This window comes from Nicotiana attenuata, unplaced genomic scaffold, assembly GCF_001879085.1.
Source record: "Nicotiana attenuata strain UT unplaced genomic scaffold, NIATTr2, whole genome shotgun sequence".
In the NCBI taxonomy this organism is placed as follows: Eukaryota; Viridiplantae; Streptophyta; class Magnoliopsida; order Solanales; family Solanaceae; genus Nicotiana; species Nicotiana attenuata.
This window is the reverse complement of record NW_017670317.1, coordinates 18,678-32,062: the sequence shown is the minus strand read 5'-3', so window position 1 is coordinate 32,062 and position 13,385 is coordinate 18,678. Positions and strand designations below refer to the sequence as shown.

The following is a 13,385-nucleotide window of genomic DNA, read 5'->3' as shown; positions in this document are numbered from 1 at the left end:
GGCAATAAGCCCCAAATATGGCAATAAGCCCAAGTCCTAGTGAAAAACAACAAGTCATAGAGAAATACGCGGTAAAATCAACAACCGGGACGGACCAAGTCACAATCCCCAACGGTGCTCTACCCCACGCTCTCTATCTGGCGTGCAAGTCACCTCAATATAGCACTATGGGTGCAAATCCGGGGTTTCAAACCCTCAGAATATCATTTATAATCATTACTCACCTCGAACCGGTGAAATCTCAAACCCGCGACGCCTTTGCCCCTCAAATCGGCCTCCACGCGCGCCGAATCTAACCAAAATCACTCGAAAAACATCGAAAATCACAAAGTTGGAAAAACCCGAGCCCCGGGCCCACTTCTCGAAAAATTACAAAATTCACATCACCGGATTCCTTATCTCCTCACGAGTTCATACATACTAAGAACATCAAAATCCATCCACAATTGCCCTTCAAATCCCAATTTAAAAATTTGAAAATTCCAAGCCCTATTCCTCCATTTTAGCAAAAATTCAATGATTTCCTAGATGGATTTCACAATAAAAATGAGTTTTGAGTCCAAGAAACTTACCTCCAAACGTTCCCCCTTGAATCCCTCGTTAATCTCCTTCAAGAATCTCCAAAAACGAGCAATTATGGTGTAAAATGACCCCAAAAATGCGACTGACGTGTTTTAAAACATTCTGCCCAGGTATTTACTCTTCGCGATCGCGGAAAATGCTTCGCGATCGCGGAGAACAATTTTTCCAGCCCAAAATTTACTCTTCGCAATCGCGGACAATGCTTCGCGATCGCGATGAACAGTTCCCAGCTCTTCCGGACAGCCTCCAGTATAGTGGTCATGACTTTTTGCACACAACTCCAAATTATGAATGGTTTGATGTTCTGAAAACTAGACACATAGGGCTATAATTTCATATGTTGCTCATTTCCTGACTCCTTATACATTGCGAGATATAAGCTTCCAAAGTCATCCCTGTGTATTAGAGACCTTCCCAGGCAGCCTATAGTGTAACCACCATAACTTTTTGTACACAACTTTAAATTGCAATTAATTTACATTTCTGAAAACTAGACACAAAGGACTACAATTTTCATTTTTGGATCATCTCCAAATTCCTTATAGATTGTGAGATATAAGCTTCCGAAGTGGGATCAACGCAACAGAATATTTCTTCTCCGCGATCGCGAAAGGCTTCACGCGATCGCGATTCATTGGCACGTTTCTCACATTTTACTCACCGCGATCGCGACCAATTCCCCGAGATCGCATAGAACACTGCTGTAGCCAAAAACCAGCAGCTAAAAATGGCCTAGAAATGGTCCGAAACCACCCCGAAACTCACCTGAGGCCCCCGGGACCTCAACCAAAAGCACAGACATATCCCATAACATCATTCAAACTTGTTCCAATCATCAAAACACATCAAACAACGCTAAAACTATCAAATCACATCGGATTCAAGCCTAAGTTCTTCAAAAACTTCCGAAATGCACTTTCGATCAAAAAGTCTACCAAACCTCGTCCGAATGATCTGAAACTTTGCACGCACATCCCCAATGACATAACAGAGCTACTGCAACTCTCGGAATTCCATTCCGACCCCTATATCAAAATCCCACCTATCAATCGGAATTCGCCAAAATACTAACTTCGCCAATTCAAGCCTAATTCTACACCGGACCTCCAAAGTAAATTCCGATCACGCTCCCAAGTCACAAATCATCTCCCCAAGCTAAGCGAATCATCGAAAATCACATCCGAGCCCTCTAACTCATAAGTCAACGTCCGGTTGACTTTTCCAACTTAAGCCTTCTTAAAAGAGACTAAGTGTCTCATTTCTTATCAAAACCAATCCGAATCAACTCTAACTCACCACATACCGGTAATGAAACATGAAGAAGTAATAAATGAGGAAAACGGGGCAGTAATACCTGATACGACGGGTCGGGTCATCACAGTATATAAGCACTGGGACAGAAATTTTGTGCGGCAGATCAGGTAGGAGGCCTCAAACCAATAACAGACACGACCATAAGACCAATGTTATCAAAGGCGCGCTAAAGCCCTAAAGCAAGGCTTAAAACACGTAGAGCGCTTCGCGTCGCTTATATGCAAATCTGCTTAAAGTGTGAAGAATACCTATATGCAAATGTTTAAACCACTCATAACACATCAGTTGTAAAATAATCTTAACAACACCAATAACATCACTTAATGGTGTACAATACAGTTTATATTTAACGCGAAGCGCACAATTTCAGGTGTAACTGACTCTCAGTACTTTAGTGCGACTCAAAGGCAATTTGCCGAACGAAAATCATATATAACAGAAGAGTAGTTCGGAAATATGTCGTATTTGAAAGTATTGAACACAGAGTCTGCTTCATGAAATAGTGCATAAAAGTTCATACCTTTATTATACGAACAATATTTCGGTCGTTTCTGCTTCAAGCTGTTCATCCGATTTTTTCTTGCGAGCTTCTTCTCCTCTTCCATGTCAAATTTCTGTAGAAACTGTTTTAGGTCTGAGAAGTTGTAAAGTCGTATCTTTACAACTGACGAAACAGGGGCATAAACTGCGCCTATTTTTCGCAATTAATGGGCCTTTTTTAATTCATCTAATTTTATTAAGTAAATCAATATTTTAATATAAATCCAAGTATTTTCTTTTACCGATCGATAATATTGAAATTAATTTTTGGTATGTAACACAACGTAAATAGAATTACATTTGTGTACTTATTTTGAGGAGAAACCAATATTGTATTTTAAAAAGTTGGGTTTCTTTTGCTTTATCCGATATACCTTCACATTTTTTTCTTCTGCTAATAGGTGTTTCCCATATTACTTTCAAAATAATTGCATTTAAACATGGGACAATAGTCTAATTTATTTATATATTATTTGAAATTGCGCAATTTTGTTCTTGTTTAGAGTCTTGGTCAAATATTACCCCCGTCTCACTGGCACGAAAAGATATTGTTGTTGCCTTGATCACTAACGGGATACCAACCTGAGGGCGGAGGCGGATGTAGGGTACCGTCTATGGGTTCAAATGAACCCAAACTTTTGAGGGAGAGGAAAAATTTATATGTAAAAACTCATTAAAATTAAAAAAATAATACTTATCAACCAATAACTTTAAAAATATAATAGGTTTGAACCCATAGAATTAAAATCTTGGATCCGTCTCTGCCTGAGGGAATTTTTAAACTCGTAATGAAAAAGTGAACATTAAATGTGTGGTTTCGCCGAGCAAGTATGAGATAATTTGCTAGAAAGGATATATATACAGACACTCGCGCGCACACGTGAATAAAAATTTTTAATAAAGGGGTGAAAAATGCAATAATCATAAAAATGTTTCAATTTAATATCATAACTAACAGTTATTTGTAGATTGTATTTTTTTCCCTTATGTTCCTTTCAGACACGTTTGTTGGTTTTTTACGACCAAAAATTATTTTTATCGACAATGATATCCCTCTAGACCATGCAACATATGATATCCCTCTAAACCCGTACTCGCAGTAGTGACCCTCCCTTCGCTGTTCGGGATTTTTATGGTCTCTTATGCTCAAGTCCCGATCTTGCGAATTGACCCTGGCTTTGCTGTCAAAGACTTTTCTGGTGTCTTATGCTCCCGTGCCGGTTTCGCAAACTGACCCTCGCTTCGGTGCTTCATTAACAAATTTGCTGCCCAAAATGACTCAATATTAACATTTTCTCTTATTTTATCTACGTTTAAATTGTGTGCATTTTTTTTTCTTTAGTCTTCCTCGTTCGTAATGTTAAAGTTTAAAGGTTATACGTACACTGATTAAAGAAATGAATTTTGGCCCCAAATNGTGGGGATCTTTCATTGACTAAAGTATTTTGTTTAAAAGGTTTTTTCATTAATAAACACCAAATGGTGTCAAAAGTATATCGAAAGTGTGTGTGATCGACCACATACATACATCTGTTATTATTCAAATCATCTATAGATATTTTACAAAAAAAAAAAAAGAAATAAGATGAGATTTTAATACATTTTACATTCCAAGCACTCTTTCACAGGACATTCCATTTCTTTCACTCCAAGTTGGCCGAAAATTTTCAGGAAAGGCATTCATCTGTTTCCTTCCTTTCATTGCCAATCCTCTGTAAACATCCTAACTTGCGAGTGCCTTTGTCACAGTCGCAGTTAACACCTGCGCTATGTTGAACAGCGAGAATGCTGATTTCAAAAAAGATGTTAACAAAACTACAATGCAAAGGGCAGATGGCTAGTCTCCTCTGTGAACTCCACAGACAAGTGGACAAAATTATCATTATCTGCTTCCTTGCTTAAGTTATATGTCATAAATAATGCACTGTGTACTGTGAACGATATGAAAAAACCTACATTTTTTGTGCCTTTATGTTCCATATTTTCTTCTAAACCACCCTCCTATATATCCTTACAACTGATTTCACCATGACCGTATCTCCTTAACAAGGATGCATCTTTACAATAATATGGAGACATCAAGCAGAATTTGGTTTCTAACAGTCAATACATTTCTCAATAAGAAAACAAAGACATGGGTGCTATTTGTAGTTTCTTCCAGCTTAGAAGCATATTTGTCTATTCAAATCTCGACATAAAGTAAAACTGAAAAGTTAAACCGGACAATTAAGATGAAATGATTCAGATATACTGTTCTTAACTAATAATATACTAAATCTATCTATAATAGTTCTTGATTTTTCCAAAGGTAAGATTCACAAACACCTTATGTTGTTTTCTTCTTCTTAAATACTCTCTTCATTTTATTTCCTGACAATTGTGCATTCGGATCTTCTTCAACCATTGTTGCGGTATTAGTTATACCTATCTTGGCTGGTGTGTGTGCAATATCTGTTAAGTCGTTGTCTTCAGTGGAATCCTGCATATATAAAATACAAAATTAGTGCAAATCAGTAATGAACAAATATTTACTAAAGATTTATTAATTTATACCCTACAAATAATATAATCAAAAAAATGAATAATCTAAAAAATATTAATACTGTGTTCATAGATTCAGAAAGAAAAAACCAAGTGCGCATCTACAACTTTTAAAGTTATAAAAAAACTATTCCAAATCTGTAAATTTATTCAGAGAGAAATCCTTCAACATATGTAAGTAGCTTTAATGTTAAAGGACAAAGTAGTTATGTATTTACCTCGCATTCCTTCTCTCCATCCAAGACTTGATTATTATTGAAGTCAGGTTCCTACCAAAAATTAATAAATAAATGAGTTTGAAATTATGATTCAAATCATGCAATGTAAAAGAAATTTGCAATCTAAATATGCTATGAAGTTTGTGAACAAATATGACATACAGTTAAGTCATCTGAAGGTTGATCAGAACTATATTTGTTTATCAGTTGCTCCTCATCCGTAAGCTTAACAACACTGTAAACTTCCTTTTGCAGGTGAATGTTCTCTCTCTTGATAATAACCTTAAACATGAATTTTCTTTGGAGAATATTGTTCAGCTCTACTGGATAGGGATACTTCTCAACAGCGCCAGTATTCTAGAATGAAATGTTGAGTTACAATTTTGCAAATAACATATTTAAATTTAATTAGTTGATATACCTCAAGAAACCCTTCCTTCAATTCTTTTGCGGATTTGCCTATGAGAAACATGGTTTCACGGTCCCAGAGCAATAGGGAAACAGATCCAGTAGTATCCAGTACCCTAACCTGAAGCTTGTACCTAAATGCACATTTGATTTGAGATATAAATGTAATATTTTGAAGGATTAAGGAAATATAGATGATGGTTTTACCTAATAACTGCTGAGTAATCTTCATGTTTACATTTGGGGTTTGGGCATTGATAAATGTTTCCTAATTTATCCACCTTCTTTTGACACTTCTTGCAGCTGACGTACGACCATCCTTTTTCAAGTTCTAAATTTTCAATACTTGCGACAATCCAACATGGACATTCCTGTTGAATAAATTGATTAGACAATTGTTGAATAAATTGATAAGACAAATGTAATGAAAAGACATAGAGATTATGATCTATAAGAATATTAAACAAATAACACAAATGTAATTGAAGAATTTTTCATCTTCGAAATGAGGAAACACTCTTTCAAACCATAAAATAAGAATCCTAATACCCAAAAATAAAGTTGAAATGTAATGTAAAGACATAAAAAAGATGGTCCATGTGGCGATTCATTGACATGAGGAAGGGATAGGTACCTATATGATATGGATTAGGATTTAGAGATGAGCTGTGCCAACATGTCGTTGATCAAAAGCTAGGCGATGTAGTTTATATGACTTAAGAGTTCAAATATAGATAAATTCAGCTATAATGAAATTTCTGGTTGCGATAATTTTCTATAAAAGTTGAATTGCTACTATGGTGTGATTTTCTTTGCCTGTGGCTTGCTACATTAAACATCTAGGAGCACTGATGGACCTGGTCTTGATTGGACAGGATAAAAGGAGAAAGCTACATGCTATGGCAAGTGGGCGGGGTTCTCGCTGAGTCTGATTACAGACCATATATCATTGCACATCTCTTTATTTTTTTCCAAAGTCTCAGTATGCCAAAAAATGAGACATTGTTATAACTTCTACATTATGATTCTATGGAATATTCATAGCTACCTCAGAATGATATTATTTTTATTAAACAATATCAGTGAGAACTTTAGAGGAATTGGAGTAGCAAGTTGTTAATCTGTTACTACCTTACAATGCATTTACCCTAGAGTGGAAAAAGCATTAGAACCTAAATCATTCTTCGAATTCAAGGTCATTTTCAAGTGGTACTCAATGATGAGAGATCACATATACCAAGAAAACAAACATTCACAGGAAACAGAAAAACTAAGAACTCAACTTACAAACTCAGTGGATCATTGAGGAGTTGACTCCACAATTAGAATTTTCTCTATTCTTTTAAACAACGTAAGACAGGAACTAAACAACTATTTTCATTAATGTAAACACAAAGCCTTGCCAATCAAAATAAAAGCAAGAATGGCATTCAGATTGAAGAGAAAAAATATGCTAATACAATTGATTTGATGTCCTCTCAAACATATGGACCACTACTATGTAATACTACTACTACTACTACTACTACTAATATAACTATTATACTCAGTAAGACCAACTAAAGTCACTCAGCCCAACTAAAGACTCCAAACCATTTCTTCTTCAGCGCATATGGATATCTCTACTTGTAACGTTTGTAAATGCTCAACTCATTTTAAAAACCATAAAATAATAGAAAAAAATATGTGAATTTTTGCAACTTTTAAAATGAAACACAATTTAAATTAATACTACAAAACTTAGTTTACTCACTTGCATGGACTTCACTAATTGGCCAATTGTTTTAACTTGAACAATTCCCTTCTCCAACTCATCCGAGACTAAGTAACTTTGTTGAGAGATGGTTTGAGTCAGCCTCTCGGAGTTATTATCCCGTACAGAAAGCAATCTGTGTTTATGAATGAGTAAAACAGTTAGATAACTTATGTGGAAAATTTGATTAGAGTATATAAGCAGTGAAATTTTATATATATATATATATATATATATATATATATTGACCGTGTTTTAAATTCATCAGATTGAGGAAATTTTCGATTAATCCACAGCTTTGATGCATTCCAAGTATTGCGCACAGAACATGAATCTACAAAACAACGTTCGTGTTAGATATAATGAATAACTTTGACACAGTAATGTCAAATTGAATAATTGTATTTTACGTTGAAATGTATGGGCTTTTATGAGCTGCANAAAGTAATGTTAAATTCAGTATTATATTTACCTTGATAGTTTATGGGCTTTTATGAGCTGCATAACAACAATAATAGGCTGGTTGTTAGCACTTAGCAGATGAGGTACAATTTCATCAACAAACTCGCCCCAAAATATAGCAGACAACTTCTTCCTCCTGTCAAATAGAAATAATAATATAATTTTAGCATATGTAATTATCAAATCAATCCTTAATGAGTAGATGAATATTTATTCTTACTCGTCATCTTCTAGTTCAATATCCATAAATTTCCTAGAAATTCCACCTTGGTTTTGCGTATGTACCTCATTGAAATTGACAATTTCTCCAATGACATCTAAAAAACAAAAAAATTGTTAAACTAAATAGTAGAAAAAATCATAATTAGAAATTTAACGCAAAAGTTATATTTACCAAATAATTCAGTCTCGTTCACGTCAACATTATTTATCAATTGATCATATGGTCGCAAATCAAAGATATTCATTGGGAAAAGTGTATCAGTTGTTTCAACCACTGTTGTCCGTTGAGTAAACGTCAGCCTCAACCTATGTTTCGTGGTGTTGAACTTCTCCTTATTATGACAAACGATAAAGTTCGCCATATGATATAATCCAAGCTCAATTATTTGTGTTTTGAAAAGATGCAAAACTGACTTGCCAATAGAAGCACTTATCCGATCGCCCTACAAAAAAATCTATCTATAATTAAAAGCACATTACATTACATAACAGAGATTACAAATTTCTAGTAATAGTAATTTATATTAACTCAACTTTTAAACAGTAGAGTTGAACAAATAACTTGACAGTCCACAACGCAAAAGTTCTCAATTTCTTCTAGTTAAGTTCAAAGATATATAACGCACTTACGTTGTGGTTATTCATGGAAGAGGCATAAGTATCCCTCAAACTTGTCTCGAAATGTCAATTATACAATTGTGTTTTGCGAGTGCTATTATACCATGTAATGAGTGAACATATGAAGAGATTTTGATTCTTTTTAAAAAAAAATGAAGAGATTTTGAGGAAAATCCTTTAGAGTTTCTCTTTCAGGCCTCTGTGTAGAGTAATAATTCATGGTCAAAATCAAGCTATCAGGCCAGAATGTTAAGACCTGAATATTTCACTTCACTGAAAGCTAAACGGTAGGACAGTAACATTACCGCTCCGAAAAAATTGAACAGAACAGTTGAGATATTTTTCCTTAGAGAAGAGTAAAACTCAAACCTAAGTATATGTAATGAATGAACATATGAAGAGATTTTGATTCTTTTTAAAAAAAAAATGAAGAGATTTTGATAATTCTGAGCTTGAATATTCCCTCAAGCTATGGGGCTCAAAAGTGTAGAGGAATCAGAATCCTCTAGTATGGTATAATCAAATCAAATAACATTTTAGATTATACAAAACAAAGATATGGTCGATAATCATATAACAATAACAATTCCGAAAACCAAACAGAATTAGCAAGTTAAAAACAAATTTAAAATACCTTTTCATCTTGTAGAACCAATTCAATCGAGAATATAGTCCCTGGATTAATCCGGTACTTCCCACAAACGGACAACACGAACTTTCAACTTCCATTACATCTTCGAAATAGTTATATCGTTGATGAAATCAATGTGAGTAGCCATCTTATGCATAAGCCGTAAGTTTTCTTCAAATCTTGATAAAAGAAAGAAGTTTAGAATTGAAGAACGTCTAGTTGTGGAAGAAATATAAAGTCCTCCACGCTTGAGCAGTTGCTACCCAGTATACAGTACGTGGGTTAAGCAGTTGAATCCATCGGCAAGTTGGAGAGAAAATTTAGGTTAACTTGAAGGTAGAAAGTAATTACCTAATATTGTGGAGCAAAAGTTTTAAAAAAAAATGATTTAATATTTTAAAAACATTAAAAATTGAGATAATTGAAAAGGAGTTTGAACGGTTTAGAACTGAAAGGTTTTGAAGGCCATTCCTATTTTTAAGGAAGCAGGCGGCTTTTAGTATTACAATGATTTAATAATTGGAAAAAAAAAATTAAAATAAAAAAATGCACAGAAGGCATCTATTAACGAAACAGTTACAACTTAAAATAACAGTTCCTAATAATTGAGGAAGTAGGCGGTTTTTAAGTATTAAAATGATTTAATAATTGAAGAAAAAAAATTGTAAAGAAAAAGAAACAGTTTGAACGTAAAGATAATATGTAGAAAACGAAACAGTTACAACTGAAACGTGTAGAAGCCCACTGCTATTTTTGAGGAAGCTGGTGGTTTATTCCAAATAAAATGATTTAATAATTGAAAAAAAATTTAAAATAAGTAAAATGCACAGAAGGGATCTGACGTTTTTTAGAAGAATTGGTTGAAGGGTAATCCAATTAGTGTAGTTCCTAATAATAAGGAGTAATGTCCTAACATGCCATGTGTCATGTTATTGTTTTGCCATTTGGCTTCATGAGGGGCTTTTGTCTTTTGCTTTTAATTATAGATAGATTTATGTGGATGTTCATTTTTTTAAGAAGAAGAAACATTTCAACTTATAGGTTCAAAATCGAAAATTCAAAATATCCAAACCGATAAATCCAAAACCGAACTTAAATATCCGATTCAATCCGAGCTTATTTGGATTGTCATTTATTTAATTCGAAAATCGGATATCCGAACGAAATTTTCATATTTAACCCGAACTGCCTGAACGCCCGCTCCTACAAATATCAAAGATAACATTAAAGGAAATAGTCTTTCAACATACTTTTTCTTTTTATTTTTTAAATATGTTTGGTCTTTCTGTTTTACTTGTCTTATATGTCAGGGTTGGGGAAAATGTAGGGATCGTGATAAAATCTCCTGAAGTACATTATTTCCCCAAATGCTTCCATATGACCTTCATTTTTTGTTTTCTTTTTCCACCTCTAATAATTAAGGGTGGGTATCATTCGGTTCCATTCGCTTGTGAATCTTATTCGTTCCACATATTGATTATCGATTTATAAATAAGTTAAATCGATAATCAAATTGATAAGATATCAGTTACCGAATATCAGTTTGTCAGTTATCGATCGTTATCGGTTCGGTTATCGATTTACACAATAAGAATAAAAAAATCCAAAAATTTCATATTTTTATTAAAGAAATCATGATCATATTGTTAAGAGAAAGAAACTGGATATTTGTTCTTAAAAAAAGAGAGACTAAATTTCAACTTTCGAATATAAAACTTTTTTCACATGTGAAAATCCCAGCAGATGATTTGAATTCTCAAAGCCAACAAAAGAAATAAGTTAGTAGGAGTAATTAATAAGACATTCAACAACAACAACAACAACAAGCACAGTAAAAATCCACAAGTGGAGTCTAGCGAGGATAGGATGTACGCAGACCTTACCCCTACATTTGTGAAGGTAAATGGGCTGTTTCTGATAGACTATCGGCGCAAAGAATAAATAAATATTACTAACTATCTCTGTATGGCGAACATATTTATAGAAAAATAGTAAAATCCTACTCTTGTAAATGCTAAAGAATCAATGCTACAAAAGAAACAAATAGAAAAATTAAAAATCTGAACAGTTAATTATTTAAAGTTTAAAACTAAAAATCTTAACTGAAGACTGAAGATGAGAAATTCATAAATGTTTAAAACTTATCCTAAGGAGTAAGGTCTGAAGATGAAGAGTGATGATTGAGAGATTGAGAGACTGAAGCACTAAGGTGGTTTTATATACTTAAGGATAAGATTATAATTTTGATTAAGCTTATTGGATTATCAGTTAATCCGTTAATAAAATTAGGCAAATTGAGACCCGAACCGATAATCCAATAGCAAACAACATTGGGCGAAGTGTATTAGTAGCCACTTTTAAGCTTGTTTTTAGAATATATATCACAATTTACTGTGTATTTAAAAATTAGCTAATTCACCCAAACTTCAGGACTAAGTATCTTGAATTTCTGTATCCTGAATTTTTGAGCTGCTAATTTGAAATTCAAAACTTAGTATCCTAAATTTTTGAGCTGCTAATTTAAAAGTCAGGACTAAGTGTCTTGAATTTTGAACTGCTAATTTAAAATTCAGGACATAAAATTTAAATTCTGGCTACAATTTTCGAACTTTAGGAAACGATGTTCTGAAGTTTGAGTGAATTGGCTAATCTTTAAATATATTGTAAACTGTGCATATATTTAAAAAATATGCTTAACAGTGGCTACTTGGTGTCATTTACATCATAACATTAAACTGTTACTGTCACGATCCAAATTCCCTCCGTTGGGTGTCGTGATGGCACCTAGTCTTAGGGAATAGGTCAACCTAACATTAACGAAAATAATAACAATATTTAACTAACATCTGATAATTTCAAAATAGAAAACTCTTAACAAATTTACAAATTTCAAAAACGGCAGTACAAGTCATAAGCTCCATTGAGTTACTAGGAGGTTTGCAAATACAACTGTTTTGAAATAAGGACAAACAATATAAACACAATATCAAAAGGTGACTCCGAAATCTGCGAACACAGCAGGATGTTTACTTAGAGTCTCCACAGCAAAATCCATATAGCTAGCTAACTATCGACCAACTCCGAAATACCTGGATCTGCACAAAAATGTGAAGAAGCATAGTATGAGTACACCACAGCTGTACCCAGCAAGTATCAAGACTAACCTCAGTGGAGTAGTGACGAGGAACAATCAAGACACCTACTGGACTAAATAACCCGAGCAAGTATAAGTGGAGAACTAACAGAGTACAACAAAACTACGCATAATGACAATAATGATATAGTGCTTACCATAGGAAATAGAAACTACCATTAACAGCGGAACACCACAAGTAATAACACATAAGAGTAAGTTGAACAAAGTTTAAATTTGGTGAGAACAATTAAAGGAATGACAGGGAGCAACTAGATGAGAATAACCACTTTCACACCAGCTTTTATCCAATAATCTCCACAAAGTACATAACCTCAAAATATTCATAATTCACGAGTCCCAATATGTGAACCCTAAATACTTGGCATCTTGTGCCCTCATTACAGCTAATAATTGCACGGACGACGCACGTGCCAATAGAACCCTTCTCACGTAGAGGTAAATAGACGAGGGTGTATAGAAATGATCAATAACTCAGGATCCATTTTCTTGTGGCTTTAGATTTTATTGATGTGTCATGTCACTAGAGTGGTCGTGTTGGATGAAATGGGGTCATTGGACCTAGAATGGTTACTATCGGAATTGATTACAGCATGGTTGGAATGATATTGTTGCTGATCAGCTTGGAAATTTGCTATAGTCCTTGTCGAAGGAGAGGGAGCTCCATGACTTGTTGATCTGACGAATGGTTATGTGTTTCTGTGTGTTACTTTCTTCATTGGCAGTATATGAAGGAAACAATAAAAATGGCTACAACCATTCAATATGATAATATATATCACAATAACTCGAAGAAGTATATCAATACAATGGATTAGGGCTAAACCAATTATCTATATAGAGGAGATATTACGTTATATTAAGGCCAATTTATATTAGTTCATAGTGCACACAAAAAAAGGTCATTAAGGAAACTTATTCAAGTTAACGATAGTTTCTTAC

At 33.9% G+C, this 13,385-nt stretch overlaps 2 protein-coding genes across 2 annotated transcripts; both read right to left on the bottom strand.

The window, feature by feature from the left end:
* Positions 1-4,423: 4,423 nt before the first annotated feature.
* LOC109237739 lies at positions 4,424-7,704 on the bottom strand. The gene is made up of 7 exons (XM_019404093.1): positions 7,606-7,704; positions 7,357-7,492; positions 5,811-5,974; positions 5,617-5,737; positions 5,358-5,552; positions 5,196-5,246; positions 4,424-4,915 (listed from the first exon to the last, which is right to left on the bottom strand). Exons 2-7 carry the CDS (start codon positions 7,360-7,362, stop codon positions 4,763-4,765), a joined length of 690 nt encoding a protein of 229 aa, XP_019259638.1. The 5' UTR covers positions 7,363-7,492; positions 7,606-7,704; the 3' UTR covers positions 4,424-4,762.
* Positions 7,705-7,824: 120 nt separating this feature from the next.
* On the bottom strand, positions 7,825-9,615 carry LOC109237734. Its single transcript, XM_019404089.1, has 4 exons — positions 9,293-9,615; positions 8,213-8,483; positions 8,039-8,135; positions 7,825-7,954 (listed from the first exon to the last, which is right to left on the bottom strand). The coding sequence occupies exons 2-4, from the start codon at positions 8,400-8,402 to the stop codon at positions 7,825-7,827; spliced, it is 417 nt and encodes a 138-aa protein (XP_019259634.1). The 5' UTR covers positions 8,403-8,483; positions 9,293-9,615.
* Between the last annotated feature and the right edge of the window lie 3,770 nt (positions 9,616-13,385).